General features: G+C 31.4%; 1 protein-coding gene across 8 annotated transcripts; it reads right to left on the bottom strand.

The window, feature by feature from the left end:
- Window positions 1–1,001: 1,001 nt before the first annotated feature.
- LOC139525505 (protein unc-93 homolog A-like) lies at window positions 1,002–18,992 on the bottom strand. 8 transcript variants are annotated; one of them, XR_011664908.1, is made up of 7 exons: window positions 18,647–18,992; window positions 7,540–7,605; window positions 4,841–6,468; window positions 4,189–4,324; window positions 3,361–3,596; window positions 3,009–3,140; window positions 1,002–2,323 (listed from the first exon to the last, which is right to left on the bottom strand). XR_011664908.1 is itself a non-coding variant. In XM_071320890.1 (6 exons), the coding sequence occupies exons 2-6, from the start codon at window positions 7,547–7,549 to the stop codon at window positions 2,073–2,075; spliced, it is 2,157 nt and encodes a 718-aa protein (XP_071176991.1). In that variant the 5' UTR covers window positions 7,550–7,605; window positions 18,647–18,992; the 3' UTR covers window positions 1,002–2,072. The 8 variants fall into 8 exon arrangements, 4 of the variants coding, with proteins under 4 accessions (XP_071176991.1, XP_071176992.1, XP_071176993.1 ...); XR_011664909.1 differs by having other exon boundaries at window positions 3,361–3,511; XR_011664910.1 differs by lacking the exon at window positions 18,647–18,992 and adding an exon at window positions 8,488–8,689 and having other exon boundaries at window positions 3,361–3,511.
- Between the last annotated feature and the right edge of the window lie 1,220 nt (window positions 18,993–20,212).

The following is a 20,212-nucleotide window of genomic DNA, read 5'->3' as shown; positions in this document are numbered from 1 at the left end:
TCATTTTTTCTTTGCTTCCTTGGTACCTATATTCAGTGGTGATGCTACAAATTGTGTAAGTACATTTTTTAGTTAATGTAGTTTATCGTGAAATTTTAGTCTGATCAACTTGAAACTTAGTACACATGTTCATTATGAGGTGGTACTTTTAAATTGTATGTCGATTTTTGTGGAGTATACTTTTTATATTGATGAATTTTATGTATCTTTTGTGCACTGAACATAGACACATAAACGTGCGAGTGAGGCATGATGTCCTTTGGACATATATTCTTTTGCTGTTGAGGTACCGTGTAAATGATAATATGTGTTGAAGGATATGTAGGCTATACATAAACGAAAATGCATCCTAGCAACACAACATACATTATTAAGCAAAGTCTAAAATAAGATAGGAAATATTGAACTCGCCATTGATACCAAATTCAGCAAAAAAAAACAAATACGTTCAGATTTTACATATGACCACCACTTGTTCTGTGACCTGGAGACTTGGAACTTGGTGGTTAGTTGAGTGTTTGACTGTTTAAATGTTTGCTCCTTGAGGAGGTGTTACATTCGAACTTAAGGGGCGCTATTTCGCCTTTCCTTAACATATACGCTCTTTCAAGGGTTTTTAAATTTAAGTTTGTTCTTATGCTGATCTGTTACACAACTGTCCAAGAATATAGGAGGGTTGAGTAGAAAAATCGTATTAACCCCGCCACATTCTTTAAATGCCTGACCTAAGTCCCCAATCTGTAGTTCATGGTTGTCGTTAGTTTAGGTCTGTAATATTTGTTTTTCTTTGATTGTTTTATCAGAAATAATGCCGTTGTTTTTTCTCATTTGATTGTTCTGTCATGTCAAACTACAGATAACAACATGATGTGGCTTTTGCTCATTGTAGAAGGCCATATGGTGGCCAATTGTTGTTTGCATCCTCGTTCATCTGTTTCGGGTAAAAAATAATCTCATTGAAATTCACACCACATTTTTATATTTTTACAACAATAACAATATTAACTTTGATATTTATTGGTCAACAACCTTGTTTAACAACATGTATAGAATTTATCTACAAATGTTTTACAAACAAAATAGACAATCAAATCAATAACCCTGTACATATATAAACAATGATCTGATTGAACTAAGTACATATATGGTATCGTATCTTTCATAGATACATACAATTCATCAATATAAAAAGTATACTCCACAAAAAAATAGTCTTTAAATACATTTTTCCATCTTTCAGTATATTTTGAAAGCAATATTCTTTTATTTCATCATTCAATTTAACATTTCTGTTTTGCATTTTCCTTGGAGTTCGATATTTTTGATTCTTTCCTTTTTATTAATAATAAAATTAATGATTCCAACTCGAATTAATAAAGTGAAAGTAGAGTAATCATAATACACAAAAAAAATCATTTTTAAAGGGGACATAAAATAAAACTCCTCAGTATGCACTTTACTTTCATTTAAAAACAAATGATTCAAAAAGTTTATAATTCTTTATTATAATAACTTTTCTTCGAGTCTAAGATACTTGTTATGCTTAATGGGATATCAGGGATGTTTCCAATCAATTTATGTTTCAATTGTAGGGTCATAACCACTGTCATTTTAATTTGGACGTTATACATTGAGATACATAAGTTGTAGACTATATATATAAATGATGATAAAAAACATCAACAAAATGGACAAAAGTTTTCATAAAAACATTCAGATCTTTTAAATAAAATAAGTCATCTCCATGACTATTGTATAAAGGAAAAATAATAAAGGAGACAACAATTATCCCTGATGTATAACTTATATAAATATACATTTGTAAAATGTATGTAACACAAATTTCTTATTTGCAATATGCAAAACGAGCTTTTAAATATTTAAAATATATGTATCATATTTGCAATATGCAAAGCGAATTTTTAAATGCTTAAAAAAAACATTCTATATACAAAACAAAATGAAATTAACAATATGAACACAAATAGCACTTTCTGAAATGAGTTTACCCTTTACTATATACATCCTTATCAAATATTTACATATCTACACAATAACTTAAACTGTCTTGTTTAAATTCCATCAATAGACCAATCACCGCCGTCCTCTTTCTCTTTTTTGTCGGATCTGCACTTGCGCACAATTTCGGAAACAACGTACACTACAGTCCCTGACAAGCAGATGGCAAGGAGTATGTATATTTTATAGGTCATGCACACACTGCTGGCATATGCAAATCCCATGGTCATTCCGAGTCCATTAACGACTCTCAAGGAGGCAAACGCTTCTTCTAGCTTGTCAGGAAAAATTCTGCTTATTACACCTGTTTCAAAAAGAAAATAAATGTCAGTTGTTAGAAAACAATTTGTTTTCAATTTAATTCAACGTCGACTTAACTTAACATCAGAATTTGAGCTCACAATGAGTAAGTTGGTGTAATCATTATGCCTTATTACTATTACTCCAGCATTGAATTAGTGCCATAGCAGACCCTGAGATTAGAGTAATAATTCTGTAATATTTGTTATAATATTTCAGTAAACTGTTTTCAATTCACAATCAAATTGTAGTGTTGAAAAGAATTAAATCAGTGTTCATATTAAATGCGACTACTTCACTTTTGAAATGCATAATTCTGTATTGTAATATTATTATAAAGATTTAGAACTTGTCAAACCAAATAATTGAACAAGTATTTGATGTTTCGCTTCTATTTAGTCGATTCGGCGGAATCAGAGGAGGGGTAATTAGCACGTTAAAAAATCAAGCTCAGCGGGACAATCAAGTACAAATTAGGTCTCATATTCAAATAACATTTAGTATTTATTTTGCATGCGAAGTAAATTTTGTAAACAATTTTTGATTAATAATAGTTTAACAGTTATTTCTCCTGACACTATAAAAGTATAGGGTTTAAACTGCGCAAGCATAAAATGTAACACTCATACATATTGATATAGGTAGTCCCCTATTATTTGTAACAAAAACTCTTGCTGTTTCAAACTTACAGTTAACTTGAGACATCCATATTCCATCACCAACACCCCAGGCACCAAGCAACAGGAAGTAAAGATACAAATGTTCTTTGCCCGGTTGCCATACCAACATCACACCCAACAAAACCAAATCAATGATGGTTGCTGTAATGGAACAAGAACTAAGTCAGACTATATGCTAGTAAACGGAAATATTGAAATGACACGAAAGCTTGATAACAGCTTGACCTAACCCTTATTTAAAATTAACAAATTCTATGAATAGAATTGAAAACAACACTTGACACGTCCAATAAAAAATTGAGCATCAAGTTGCTGCTCTCCGAAAGAAAAACCGGATGCAGAAATAAAATTGTAAACTCACCGATAATTCGTCATTAAGAGCCTTAAACGGGTATGGTACATTCTTACAATCGGGAACATCATGTTGTAACCTTCTCATGATTTCCATGACGTCCGGTACTTAAATTCTGGACAGACAAATATGCCTGGATGTGTTTGTTAAACACATATAACTGAAATTAGAAGTGCAAGGTGTCAGGATCATACTGGGAGCTCAACGGTTGCCACAGAGTGTAAATCTGCAACTGGACGAAGGATCTGTAATCAAAGTCTTATTAGTAAAATTTAAGAAAAGTAAGATTAGTGAAATGAAAACCAGAGGTCACCTGCAATAAACCCAAATACTATTATTATGTTATAAAGCGTCTTTGTTCTATCAAGTATTGTAGAATTTGTCTTTGATAATGCGAATGTGAAGGTACTCCGTCATCTTCAATTTCTTGGCAGTGAGTTTTAAGGAATATTTTAATCTTCAACCAAATACAGCTGTGTATATAAATTACATGGTCTACAAGTTGTGTTGTGTCTTTCGGATTATATACGATGAATGTCCTGATACCTCATAGTTACATATAGTAGGATTAATCATTTAATCCATGATATAAGTATTTAAACCGGTTAATATTTGATGAACGTTGACTGTTAATCCACTAGCAATCCCGACCAAGTAAACCCTAGTGTGACCGAGTCTCAAACGTTTTAATAATTTTTTAATTACTCTCGTCCTGGATTGTAAAATTTACCTGGCATCTGCAATTAAATAAATAAAAATTAAATGTAAATAATCTATTCATGCATAATAAAATCCGATACCAATAAAATATTATCTAAAAATAAAATACGACATTACCTGCAGAAATGAGACTAACATTGCCAACATGTTTCTCCAGTTTTCCACTTACAAATGAGCTGATGCTCCCACAAACTCCGAAACAAATCATAGTGTAACCAACCATATGAATTCCGAGGGGACATGTCACAAAAGCCTGTAGAATAGAGAGAGAGAAAAGTTATGTTAATACATATGTCCCCTTTATGACTATTACATTTTGGTAGAGAAAAACATCTATAAAAAAGCGATGTTAATATATATTTGCCCTTTATGACAATAAAATTTGGATTCAATGTTTAACCTTAAGTTTAAAACTATCAAGTATTTTTTTCAAATGAGACCTACTCTGAACAAATCTGTAAAATTTTACTATAAATCATTAAAAGTCATAGTTGTTTAATTTCACATTTCAAACACCGAAGCATTACAATGAAAACATTCCCAGTCTAGAGACTCTGGGAACAATCTATATTATTAAAATTAATGATTCCTTTTGTTGATTCCTGAATTTTTAAAGATTTTTATTAAAAAGTTGAGTAATACGACTGTATTCTAGAATAACTTTATACCTTTTTGTTAAATTAGTAAAATGTATAATGTTTACGGTAAATTGATATATTTTTTTTAAAGAAATCACAAATAACATGAAAATTTAATGAGACAATATTACCTTGGTAACCTCAGCCATCACAAATCCAAGTTCCATGTTGCTGTAGAAGAACATAATAAAACAGGTCAAGAATCTTGGTTCCACAATGCAACGCAAGACTGCTATGGCTTGGTTTGCTATATGCTTAATGTTTATTTTAGAGGTCCGATAGTTTTTCAGTCTATCCATCAAAAACAGAGGTAGAATGAGTGCCAATACGGTGGCTACTCCATATATACCCAACAAATTGTATCTTGTCGCCTCAGTCAGACCTCCAAGTTCGATGGGATATGAATGACAGTATTTTGACCCGCATATACTTAGTTTATTCTGTTCATATTTGGATAGGTTTGAAAATTTAATGTCCATGTTTATAGAATCATTCAAATTGGAAATGGACTTGTATACAATGTTTTTAAGATCAGTATTTGTTGAGATCGTTTTGTTCGTAGCATCACTTTGGTCATTTAAAACAATGGATGAGATCAAGTTTCCAGCTACAACAGACAACTGGAAAAAGCAGAAAAATACACCAAAATATTTCCCTGCAACGTGGACGGTTCTTTTGTCGTTTCTAATGGCAGTTGATCGTGCCAGGTAAGTCACGTATGTGCTAACAGCATTCCACATCAAAGCACTGGCCGCTCCCTGTAAAACTGAAGCTGGTACCAGGATATAAAAGTTAGGAGTAACATTGGCAGCAACGTATAATAAATGCGCGAATATGGACAGGATGAGACATCGCTTTGGTCGAAATTGTTGGATCAGACTGGGTGTAAATAAACTGAGTAATGTAAATGCTGCCATACTTCCTGTTAATGAGTATAATCCAACACCACCATCGTGATTAAGACTGCTCTGTAGATTTCTGAGAGATGAAAACGCGGCATTCATTAATGCTACTGATACGCTTATCACTAAGAGATTTTTTATTTCATTTCCTTCAAAGAAAGACTCCTCTTCCATTGGGACTGGATCTGGAACCTGATTAATTAATACTGGTAATAGAGTAGAACCTTTCATTGAACTTTTACATGACAGATCTTGACTTAGATTAATTATTGCGTTTTTACAAACTCTTTCTAGCCTTCTGACACCTGGACTTGGACAGGAAAATTCATCAATGTATGCATTACTTTCCCACAAGGGCGTATCAATTTTTAGTTCATCGTGTAAATTAGGAACAATCTCGACAATGGATATTTCGAACCCCTTAGTCGATCCTTCTATAAACTCTTGAAACAGTGTCTCATCATCTTGAATGCACGTATATTCTTTTTCCTGTTCACCTTTTAGTAAGGAAGCAAGCGGATTTTCAGTACTGGTAACAGAATCGATATATGCTGGATTTTCGAGTAAGTGAATGTTAGCATTGTCGTCTTCTGATCCGGTCTCACTATCTTCCCATATTTTGTTTTTATCCCGTGCTAAAAATGCTTTTCCGCTCTCATTACTGGTAACAGAATCAGTGTACTCAGGGTTTTCAAGACTTTCCATCTGTTCTACGGACTGGTCAGCTATGTTATCGTTCTTTATGTCCATATTTAAACTTCCTTCCATCGTTCCACTAGTGACAATTGTTGGCAGTGAATCCATACCAGATTGACCTTGTTTCGATTCTATATTATAGGTTCCACCATAGTCACTATCTACAAAATATTTAAAGAGTGTTTGCAAATACTTGGACAAGACATTAACAGAAACGAATTAAGTTCTTAAATGGCCGTAACAGCTTTGATCTGTTAAAACGAATCACTGTGTAATCATTAGTGTATATGGAATGAGGATCCTTGCAGACTTGACATTCGTTTGTCTTATCGCTAATTAAACATACGAAGACACTTACCGTCAGATGAAGGATGGTACATTCAATGTCTCTGTTTGCAATCATGTCAAAGAATACATTACACATCCTTTTAAAGGACCCAATAGGTGATATGCAGAAGTGATATAAGATTTAATTTCCCAACCAATCTATCATAGTACAAGAATATTCAATGTGCATGATTTCTATAACCGCTGGATATTAAGAATAATCGCAGAAAAGCATTCCAAATTTCGATTCAATTCCTATACTTGTACTTAGTCAGGTATTTAGCAGTTGTTAAAAAGTATTCCGTATTATGACTGTTGCATTTCAGTGAATCTGTTGTTCATTTGTTTTCCTCTTATAGTTGATGTGTTTCCCTCGTTTTCGTTTGTGACCTGGATTTTTGTATGACTTAATCGGTTTATGACAGCGGTATCAACTGTTGCCTTAATCTCTCTCTCTCTTTTTATATTTAGAAATATATATTGGTTATTTGGTGTATGAATTCAACTGCTCCGTCAGTTGAATGTATCATACATCCAATAGCCCGTCTGTCGGTACGATATCATTCCACAGTTCGGGCTAATATAAAATTCGATGTTCATATTTTATGTAAACTTTATCAAAAACTAAGTTTGTAACTTACTTTATCAAAGCAGAGATAACATTCACCCGACTGTTCTGATGCTGTTAAAGTTATATACATTTAGTCCGTCCCTACACTTTTGAACCTGATGACGTTGTGTCATGCGTACCAAACGGTATCAGATGTATTACTTATATTATCCAACCAGCGATATACATGAAAATATATTGTATTATATGTCTCTGTTCCAACTAATTATTGATGTAATCTTAGTTACTTTAATATTTTGGCGTTCACGTTCATAAAATTTGTAAAAATTCTTACCATTATTCATGTCTCAAATGTCGCTTTATTCTTTTTTCTTCGTAACTGAACTTTGAATTTTGCAGACTGAAAATAAATTAACACAATAGTTCATTGCTTGTACTGTTTTCCGTTTAAAATTAACATGACTAAGCATTATAACAAATTAAAAGTCAATGCTCTGTTGGCCTATCGTTTGTATATTTCCCCCTTATGTCAATAATCGGAATGTTTTAACGATGAATAAATTAATATCATTCCACCCTCAAATCTCCACAATTAATTTTTATGATATTTTGTAGGAAATTGTTTTGATTTCTTTTTATGGTCAATAAATCTAGATTAATCTGTTTTTACACGGTTTTATATATATCCTTATACCAATATGATATCGAATTAATCTGTTTATGAATCAACTCTCCGATATCTGCTGCACATATGTCATGTCAATGACTATTTTATTTCTTAGAAGTTCCAAGAATAGTTGTTATAAAAGTATTGTACATGTTTGTCAGCTAATTGTAAGTAGCATCTTAAAATAAAAGTATGGTCTGGCATGTTTCCATGAATCTGTACAAGACAATATAAATATAAGAAAAAGAAGACCGAAATCTGCATCATGCTAATCTTTTCAACAATAAGAATGTAAGATTTCTTGACATCAGTGAGCCTCACCCAACTCTATAAAAGAACCGAGTATGTTCTGTGGTGATTTGTTTCCAATCTTTTCAGACTTAAAGTACTGTGGATTCATTTATTTTCGTGTGTACCAATTTTTCGTGGATTCAGTAAACCTGACATATTTGTGAATATTCAATTTCATGGTTTTGTAAAAATCTGCATACATGCTTATAGAAAACTTGTTATTACTTTAACATTTTATTTTGTGGTTCAAACGAAATCTAAGAACATTGGTATTCAACGCATAATAATGAATCCACAGTATATATATACTACGGTATCTATTACCTTTTTCGATGGTAATCCCTGAGAAAGCATAAATGTCCTCAATTGAACACAGATATACATTTTTCCTGCAGTAGACGACTTCTTCCACTCCTATACTAATTCTATGCTGGCAATAAGTATACGAGTTCGAGGAAGAATGACTATTCCACTGACATGTTAATAATTTTTTTACCTGAATTTTGGACTGAACTTACTTTTTCACCTAGAATCATCAAAATCAAAAATTATCATAAGTAAACATGTTAAGATTACGAAGATTCAATTATCTATAGAACCAATTTAGTATTGACAAGGTGTTTGGTTTGCTTTCTAGATCTTTGACCTTGTTAATCTATAAAGTCATCCTCATTTAGTTGACACTTTGTCATTCAAATGCTCAACTTTTCTGAATCGCAGGTTCAACGTTTAGAACTATGCCTATTACTTCATCTTTATCTTGGAATCACCAAAATATTAAGCTTACAAAAAATAATGCCCCTATAGTTATGCCAGAACTTTAACAAATTTTACAAAATACAAGGACTCAAGATGAGCGACAATAGTATCGTTTAAAATATGAAAAATTTTAAGTACAAAAAATATGAACTACTAACAGTTTCATTTATTTTAAAGTAAAAATTATAATATTAATTGCTAAAAAAAGGGCCATTTATGGATACCATATGACATTTATGCACACAAAGCACTATGATTTTGTTAACAAAAATATTTCTTTTCTTCATGGTTTAAATAAGAAAAGGTTGGAATATCAATCGGGATGCTAAGTATAGATTAAAACCTCACCAATTATGCTTAGAATAAGTTTGTTCGAAAACAAATATTGTTTATATATTTTTATTGGGCAGTTTAGTTTACGGTATCCTGCATTAGAGTAGTATACCGCTGTTCAAAAGTCATTAATCGATTGAGAAAAAACATTTTTTCCTGCTTACAAACCAAAACCAAAATCGAGGGAAACACAATAAGAAAAAAACAAAAGGAAGATTGAATTGAAACAAAAAAAGCGCTAACATGCATACAAACAAACCTTTTGAGAAAAATCTTCCATATTCCTGACTTGGTACGGGACATTTTATGGTGGGTTAAAATCGGTCCAAGGCTAAATGTCAGCTTGAGTCAATTATGTTTTCATTGTTACTGCAATTAATGATTTAGTACTCTGCAGCAAGCCAAATTCTCGCAACATTGATTGTGATCAACCTTCAGACATATAATTGTGTATTTACGAGAGCATTTCCACGCATTCATAAAACACATGCACTTACACAAAACATTTAAACAATATCGATTTGAATTTAACTGCATACTTTTCAAATTCCCAGTGTAAATTGAGTTATTGTCGATATGGTCATATTTATACATCAACTGATTATAAAACATTCAGATTTTCAGAATACTAATCGTTATCAAAGGTACCAAGATTGAAATTTAGTAAGTATTTTTTACCCACAGGAATGGCTTATCTTTTTTTGCAAACCCGTTTAAAAGTTTGGGTCATCTATACTCTATTACTTCGTAATTATTTTTTTGCCTTTTCAACTTTCATGACTCGCGCGTCTGGCATACACATTTATAATTCTCATGTCTAGTATGAGTTTATTCTCAAGTACCTTTGGTGAATTTTTTTGAAATCAAAGTTTATTCTAATATATTTTCATAGAGCCTTACAATCGTTCGCCCTACTCATTTAAAAAGAAAGAGTTGATGTATAAATCATTCCCTGTACTTGTAGTGGATAGTGAAATTTGCATAACATCATTCCTTGTATATATGTAACGAATATTGAAGTTTGAAGTACAGTCACGAGAATGTTTCGTGTCGTGAAAGGTAGTCATGCCATGTTAAAAAAAGATTAATTGATTAGACTTTACATGGAACATAACAACAAAAAAATGATATGCAAGTCATTTTTCAGATTTATTTGTCTGAAGAACATTTTACGTCTTAGATAATGTTACATAATGATACTATAAGGTTTTAGTTAACAACCTTGATTTTAAGATGATAAAGATTTCTGTCATTTAAATGCAGCCTTTAGTTTTTGTGGTTCAAAAGTCCTCTAGATGTACATTTTCTGTCTATATTTGTATATATAAATGAGAATGAGTGTCCATGATCACAAAATAGAATGACACAGACATAAAACATTGGAAAAGAAACTTTTGTAAAGAAAAGTATTTTAAATTTGGTTGAAGATGAACACCATTTTATCATACACTGTCCATAATACCATGATGACAGATAGGAATTTTACAAAGAGAGAAAAAATATTTTTCAAATCATTTTAAATCACTAAAATAAAGCAAAGTGTATATGGTTATGTACTAAAGAAAATGTGTCCGTCCTTAAATAATAAGGGAATAATGTATATTATCAAATTTTGTAATGTTAGACGAAATGTGAATAAATATCGGGATGTTTAATTATTATAACTGGTGTAATTTGAAGAAAATAAATATACGTGATTGATATGAGATAAAGAAATATATCTATGATTATATTTATTTTATGAACTGATATCTATTTAATACATCATTTCATTGTGAAAATTTGATACGAAATAAAATTGTTATGCTTATGTATGTAAATGTAATGCTGCCCTTAAATGTCCTCAAATTGGAACTTTATATTCTTCTTATTCTAATTCTATACTGTTGATACGGATGAGCGACTATTCTTTTGGCATGTCAACAATAAGTTAACCTTGATTTTGGACAACACTTGGTATTTACACAAATAACCTCGAAAATCGATATGTATCATCATTTAAATGACCAAGGATACAGACTCACTTATCTTTAAATCCTATATATTGATTTGAAAATTTAAACTTTTAACCTTGTAACTCTTATAAGACATAACGTCTACAAAAGATGAATCCAATTTACAAAAGTCTTTAGACTTTTTTCCCTCTGCTTGCACCTTGATTCCTAACATTGACACAAGTCGAGTATTTGCCCTGTTGTTATGTATAGTAGCATTGCCATATCTCTTTCAGATCATGTTGTGATTTAGAAATAATAACCAAACAATGAAATTGTTTTCATTCCTCTCTGTTCTATGTTGTTAAAATGAATCTACATTGCCGATAGCTGCTACATTTTTTAAAACTAACAGACATCGAACAGTTGACATTATATTATTGATAGGGATTTGAATAGAGAGGCGACAGATACCAAAGGGACATTCAACTTCAATGAGATATTTAGTATCGGTTGTGCTTATTCATTCCATAATTGTGATTTTAAGTGTTCAACATAGGTGTCCTCAAATGATAAACGGTACAGTAATACCAGAACTTTTAAAACGTTTCCAGTGGTTTAAGATGAGAGACAACAGAAATGTAAGGAATAGACAACTTATTATAAGTATAAGAAATATAAACCACTGAAATGATTTATTTGTTTAAAATATGGTTCAGGTGGTATTTGGGGGTTACTGATACGTAATGTTTTTAATTATATGTAATAGTAATTAAAAGGGTAGACACCGTAAAGTAATCTCTCAAAATGAAGATGAATTTCATTTTACTTTACAATGTTAAATTTAAGAAGAACGTAGGCAATATTTTTTTTCTCGGAAAGTTAAGAGTATCATTTTTCACAACTGTTTGATGAGGGAAAATTTTGCATTTATATTTAAATTAAACGAGTATGGCATAATTAGAGTTATCTTACAGTGGGAGTAACTATATTTTTTTCCGTTTAGAATGTGTGTTTTTTCACTGGCTGTAGATTTACTTTTTATATGTTCAAAACTAATTATAATAGAAGACGAATAAAGGGTTCTTGTTTTTTGCATATTAAAATAATTAGGTAATATATGCACGTTAAACACTTTGACAGTTGAAAATATTGTTTCGTTATACTATATCAGGAAATGTTGTTTGTGTTCATCGAAGGTGCTCATAGAAACTACGACATTCAGATCGTCGTTTATTGTCAATTTGAAAAATAAAATAACGAGAATACTCGAAAATTTAAACCAAAAGCTCAAACACATCAAACGAATGGAAAAATAACTATCATATTCCTAATTTTTGTAGCAAATGGTTTAAAGCAAGCTAACCCTTCCACTTTTATGGCAGTCGTATAAATTCCAAATATATCGACATCAATGCGTGAACAAAACAAACAGACATACTAGGTAAAACGGCAAACACATATGCCGGATTATAATGATTTAGTTTGATTTCAGTTTATTAAATGTATTGCGCATTTTGTTGTATGCACCATTTAAACAGTGGTGTTAAATTATGTCTTGGATTATCGTGTTATTGAATATTGGTTGCCAGAAAAGAGAAATTACTGCAAGCGACCAAGTCTATACGTAGACTTGGTTCCATTTTTACTTTGTATTTTAGTAATTGAAGAGTCTCAAGGTTCGGCACACGTCGACACAAAACAGCAAAATTTACACGATTTAATCGACAAAAACATCACGACTTTTAGAAGTAAAAAATAAATTTAGAGATTGTCGAGGCATTTACACATAAGAAACCCCAAAATCAATGCATTTTTATATAGTAGCAGTAGTATAATGTGTGGAGTAAAATTAGCCCAATGCGGATTGTCAGCCTTAGTCAATTATGTTTTAATTTTTTTTCTGCTATTTTTACTGCAATTAATGATTACGTACTGTGAAGCAAGTCAAATCGTGCAATTGTGATTAGTCTCGTCCTTCAATAATTAAATAAGAAATTTTCAAGCGCAGTTTCTTGCATTCAAACTACAAGTGAACATAATAAACTCATCATAGATACCAGGCTTTAAATTCTGTTCGCCAGACTCGCGTTTCGACAACAAATCAGTGACGCTCGAAGAAAACAGTATTTTTGCTTTATTCATATCAGGCTGACTAATTAATCGAACTTCTCATGATGAGACGCTAGCATTATCCTTTAACTTCCCGATCCGCTAAAGAGAGGATATACCGGGGTATCTCTCTAATTAATAAAAAAAAAATGGTGATTATATTGAACGCATCTATATAAAAAATTAAGGTGATGTGATATGATTGCAAAAGAGACATTTATTCATCAAGTTCAAATAAAGTGGATGCTTTCCCATCGAATTTGAAATACAGGATACGACAGAACCTAAAATATTGACAATCGTTTATAAATTGAAAATGGTTAGTTGGAAACTTTACAATTAACTCATAATTTTAGCTTCTTTGTTAACTTATAATTTCTATGAAGAAACATTCCAGCACTGCAGCACCTGCATCTGTGGGTATATATGTCTCAAAAGATACGATATTCCAAAGTTTGCATTTCCATTCATACCTCGTTGGTAGAGGCTATTGATCCAAGAGTTTCGAATGATGTACTTTAAATCATTCATTTGAAAATGTGCTGTCTTTCGTTGATGGACGATGTCCGTTGTTCGTTCTGCGGTTTTAATATTGTGTCGACTATTATATTATTTGTTTGTGCTTTTCTCAGTGATGAGTGGTCTTTCGTGTATAGGGTTTTATTTTTGTCATGTAGTGTTTTCATTTTAGCGATGTTTTTTAACATTGCCATATAAGCGGGAGTTTTGGCTAGTTATAAAACCAGGTTCAACCAACTATTTTTTTCTTAAAATGCTCCGTACCAAGTCAGGAATATTACAGTTGTTCTCAAATAGGTTGTTTCTGTGTACTAGTAGTTGAGTTTTTTTTTTTTGTTGCACTTCCATGTGCCTGTTGTTCCTTTGTTTTCCTCTTACAGCTGATGTTTCCTTTGGGTTCAGTTTGTAACCCAGATTTATTTTCTCTCAATCAAATAATGCTCTTTGAACAGCGGTAAATTAATGTTGTCTTTATTAACGGCAGCATTACAAGTTGATTTACCGTGAAGGAATATCTGTTTCACAGATCTAGATTACGACGGATATGTTCTAGTTGATGTAACGTCATTCCCTTGATGAACCTTTTGATTTAAATTGATCACCGCGTTTTAAATTACATTGGCAACACGGCGGGTTACACATGAGAAGCAGGACCTGCTTGCTCTCCGGAGCACTTGAGAGGTCCCCCTCCACTTATGGAGTGGTTTGAGTTGCTGATTCCTACGTTTTTGATGTTGTGTGTGTGTACTGTACTGAATCGCGCTTCTGGCGTCATTTATTTGTCTTTTAGTCGTATTTAGTTATTTTGCAAAGAATTGTCAGTGTAATTGTTCTAAATTTACGAGTCTGAATATCCCTTTCGTAAGATAATTGAGGATTCATCAACTAAACATTGTATATCTTCGCTTCTTAACCTTTTCTGCATACTTTACAATCATTTCGCTTTTTCTTATGTTATACATTTATAGTAATCAAAAGTACAAGGATTATAATTTTATACGCCAGACGCGCGTTTCGTCTACATAAGACTCATCAGTGACGCTCAGATCAAAATAGTTAAAAAAGCCAAATAAATACAAAGTTGAAGAGCATTGAGGACCCAAAATTCCAAAAAAATATCTAGCCAATTTCGCACCTTTTTACAATATTAAAAGCATCTATTGCTCAAGTAAATCTAATGAAATAATATATCAAAATTGTAGTTGTTTCTAACATATTTTTCATAAAGACATACATTTAACTAAGTTGTTACATCTCATTATTTTCAAATAAAAAGATGTTTCTTTTTAAAGATTTTATAAAAATAATTCCCTGCATATGTAGTAGGTAGTGAAGTTTGTATAAGGTTGTTCCCTATATATGCAGTGGGCAGTGAAATTTGTATAAAATCACAATCCATTCCATGTACACGTAATGGATAATAATATTTGAGGTACAGAAAGGAGTCCAGAAAATCATTACATAATCAGATCACGTAAATGTTACCTGTCGTGAATGTAGTCATGACATTTAACAGGATTGATTGACGTAAACTTGGGCTTTTTATCAAACCCAACAACAAAGAAACTGATCAAAGTATGTTTCATACATGTCATAACTCAGATTAATTTATCGGCAGTACATGTTTCTTTACTAACCCTCTGAAAGGGGTTCTGTGGTAGATTTAGAACAAATGTTATCCTTATTTTTGAAAAAGAAATATGAGCAAGAAGAGACATTCTTGGTAAGGACTCCGAATAAGGTTTAAATATTTCTCATATTTTTCTATTTTTGCTATTGAGTAAAAGTGTATTGGTTGTTTGAATTTGATCCTGGCAACTATGATGATTTTTTTCACTCACCTTGAAAATTCCTGCTGCTTAATTACGTACAACGACGTATATAAATTTTGTGCAGACAATATTTTACATTTAAGTTCAGATGGATCACTTTATTTGATTAAAGAAGCCAATCCTGGTATTGGTAAATTTTTCAAAGTTGCAAAATATACTTAAAATGAAAAACAAAACTGATATTTGAAACCACTGTTTGGTGTAAGAAAATATAAAAATAATTTCACATGAAGAGTTTTTAGAAACGTATAATACCAATTCCTTTTTTTTTTTTTTTTTTAATTATTAATTTTTAATTTTTTGTTATTCGATATTCGAAATAGCCTGGAAATTATGCTAGAAAGTGGTTTTTAAGTTTAACAATATAGAAAATGAATTTGTAGAAAAAGTTATAAACAAAATATAATTTTTTGAATACATTAAGTATTGCCTTATAATTCCTAAAATAAGTACAAAAAAATTAAATATGAATAATTATCACTTTATGACTGTTATATAAACCAGAAATATGTTTTACATAATTTCCATTTTAAGAATGTTTATCGAATCCATGATGTAATTCCTTTTTTTATTATTTTATTTTATTCAATTCAAAAGAAACAGAACTAAGTAATTTCCCCAATATTTAAAAAAAAATTATTTTACATGTTTCGGTAATCACGATAGACATGGTGAGAAATTAGGACAATTTCTTGTCTTTTATAGTCACGAAAAAAGATTGTTTGGTATATCTGAGGTTATAGCATAGAGGTAGAGTATAGAAAATTTTGGATTAATGTAAAATTAAAATTTACAGATAAAATTAACCAGAAGTAATCAAATTAAATGTAATATCTTCTCATATATGTTTCAGTTACATCGATTAATGACTATTGACCAGTCGTATACTACTGTTGTCTTTATTCACCATTAGATCAAGTATATAAGTGTAACGTATTTTTTATACAGTTTTGCCTCATACTGACTGTATTATGTTATTTACTAATGTTGCATGTTTCTTTTAGAAAATTTCAACAAATATGTGAAAAATATATTTCACTTTTTAGATCAAGCTAAATTCGACTTGTAAATGATTTTGTTTTATTATACATGTATTTTTTTATAAATTTAAGATTTAGAAACTGTTTTAAATTTAACTAACCCTCTTTTATTTCTAGTTGCTTTGAATTTAAATTTTGCAACTAAATAATAATGTATTTACAGTTATCGTACATTAGAAATTTGTCTCGATTATTATAACGAATAAAAAAATGGACGGAGAGCAAATTAATAAACGTAATAACGATGAATATTTTTATGATGTTATGATTTTGGTCCTGTCTGGAATAAAATGTACATGATTTAAGACGAGGAAATATGTAGCTTTATACTGCACTCGTTCTATTTGAGCAGTCAAAATGCGTTTACTGTATATTTCTATGTCATATACAGTCACTGACCCGATATCCCTTTTCCTCATTAATATTTAATTAGAAGTTGCCGAAATAATATTTAATTATTCATACGACCTCTTCAACCTGTTCTTGTTTCCAATGCATACAACGATGCGTGGAACCACTCAGCCTTGTTTCTTTTGCAATTATTGGAAAAACATATTTCATTTATTAATATTTTTTGTTTGCAACTTATAAATCATTAATTTGTTATGCTTATTGTTGATATTTTAGTCCATACTCAAATGATTTCGTTCACCATCGAGTGTGGGTTTCAACAGGTAAATGTACATTTCATTGTGTTGAAAGATCTTGAAAATTTCTCAGTGAGCATGCTATGAGGCCTTTTTAAAGGGGATTTCCCCAAATATTTAAATCAAATAAATAACCTTAACGCATTAAACAACAATTGAAAATGTTTTTTTAGATTGCAGTATAAAGACAATAATAGTGCATTGACTTGACATATCAACGATATAAGGATTCGGCCCGAAACGGGGAAATAGCTCGGCACAGCCTCGCATTTCCCCGTTTCTAAGCCTCATCCTTATATCGTTGATATGTCAAGTCAATGCACTATTATTGTCTATGTATACCTATATGAGCATTTAACAAATCATTTGAATGTAAAAATATTTTTTTTTTTGGGGTGGTTTTTTTCGAAAGTATAGCGTATCCCCTTCAAGGTCCATTATTGGAACGACCACTATTCTTCTATTCTTCTTGTTACGTCTTTGTCACATGTTTTCACTTCTTGCTAACAAATTTTATCGATACTGTAGAAAATTTTATGTTCTGGAGAAAATTTATCCAAGAGAGAGTCATTGATAGTACAAAAATGCAGAGGCGGATTTAGGGGGGGGGGGGCAGGGGGCCCGGGCCCCCCCCTTTTTGGGAAAAAATTTGGTTGCTTATATAGGGAATCACTGAAGCGTGATTGGAGCGGGCCCCCTCTTAGGTCAGTCAGTGGGCCCCCACTTATGAAAATTCCTGGATCCGCCACTGAAATGTATTAAAAATAACAGTATAAAAACGCTAAATCCAATTAGAAAAACAATAAGGTCTTTCCTCACGTAGGGGAAAGATCTTAATAAATAGCCCGATAAGTCAGTATAAGGTCTACATAAAGCAAAGTAGAATATTAATATTCACGAAGAAATGAGGAAATAACGACTTCTTATAACTATCTAACCCCATGAACTAGTAAATAACTTGTCAGTTTCATAAATAGCTATTGTACATTATGCAGGTCAACTCTCAAGTTCGGGTCATGCGAAGGACAGGGGCGAATATTGACCAGAACTTGAGAAAAGGATGATAAATAAATAAATACATCAGATTTCGGTATTTAAAACAGGATATCAGAATAAAATGATGAAATATGCCAGATTTTTTTTTTATTACACTTTATTTATAACAACAGAAGCCTTTGTTGTTCCAGTTCTGCAGACGGAAATAATAAACAGCTGTAGAACTAAAGCATACCCGGTATTAACCAGGTGATAGATGTTAATGCATACAAATATGTTTATTATTTTAATTAGATAAACTATCAACTTACCAAAAGTGAATATACAATAGTTCGTGCTTAATCGTATTCGAATTTTTAACTTCTTTCTTCCAGAATATACCGCAACACTGAAACAGCAGTTTGTTTACACTGTTCTGCGCATGCTACAAACGGCTAACCCATGCGGATGGAAACATAGATAATTGGATTCATATATTTTAATGATAATAAAAAAGCCATTTTGATTAAAAAATTGTTTCAAATTTATATATGATTACAGGTAGATATAAAGAGTCAAGACTTTTACCTGTCTCTTTGTTTATTAAACGTTATTCTATTTTTAAATGTAAACTCTCCCCTATATGGAAGTGTAATGGTCTAAAATTTTAAATAGAATAGTTGCAAGGGGAATCTAGCTAAAACCAGTTCTAGCCACCAATTTCGAGTTAGCTGAGAATACAGAAAAGTATAGATATTCTATGAACGTAGCAAATACACAACAAAGCAAAAGGTTAGGCACAGGATATGTTACTAAATTTAATCGGATTACTGTGTAATGCCTACTTTGTGTGTGTGTATTCGCCGTATCGATTAAAAACAAGATCAATACACGCAAACTACACAATATTACAGTAGGAACGCAAATCACATGTGTAATTATCAATAAATACTGAAACTGTGAAAGTATTTATTATTGATGAGAATATATTCGATTATAGAAATGGTTTGTTGTCCACCTGAACTATAATTATCACGCTAAAGCAATGATATGAAAATTGCGTAATCTAATATACTGATGCAGTTTGTTCTATTTTCTTCGAGGTGTTATAAAATTTTATTCACATACACCCGCGTCCTTTTAAAGTCACATAGATATATTTTGTCTCCCATCATTGGGACATTCTTCTTAATTATTGGGAAAATACCTTTTTCTCATTGTATTTTTTATGTGCTTGAAGACGACCTTTTTCTCATTGTATTTTTTATGTGCTTGGAGACGACCGTTTTAATTTAAGGGGGGGGGGGGGTATAAATGAATATTCTTGTTGCGTAAGAACTGAAAGAATTAATAGTAGACGAAATGGAAATGAAGATTCTGCACCAAAAACAACACAAAAAGAAATTGCGTAACAAAAAGTGAAAATAAATCTATAAGCAGGACTAGCAGCTATTGAAAATGTATATTTAAAAAAAAAAGCTCTTGCCACCTCCACCTTTTGCTGAGAAAGGTTATGGGAATCATTTTCCTGTATATAATTGAGAAAATAGCTTGTTGTAATTAGTTTTGAAATGCATGAAATATTTGCCACTGAACGATAATCAAACCAGAAGCAATCAATCCTTTTTAATGGTATTCATATTTTGAGTAAAGCAATGACGAATAGTTATCAAAGGTACCAGGATTATAATTTAGAACTCAGGCGAAACTGTCTGTAAAATAATTAGTCTGTTCTATTTTGGTTATATCGATTTATGACCGTGCTGTTAAAAAATTCTCACTGTTCAGTTACCGATATTTGAGTGACATGATTTAGTTTCATCGTTCAGTTACCGATATTTGAGTGACATGATTTAGTATCAACGTTCAGTTACCGATATTTGAGTGACATAATTTAA

Source organism: Mytilus edulis, chromosome 5 (assembly GCF_963676685.1).
Source record: "Mytilus edulis chromosome 5, xbMytEdul2.2, whole genome shotgun sequence".
Lineage (NCBI taxonomy): Eukaryota > Metazoa > Mollusca > Bivalvia > Mytilida > Mytilidae > Mytilus > Mytilus edulis.
This window is presented reverse-complemented; position numbering and strand designations above follow the sequence as displayed.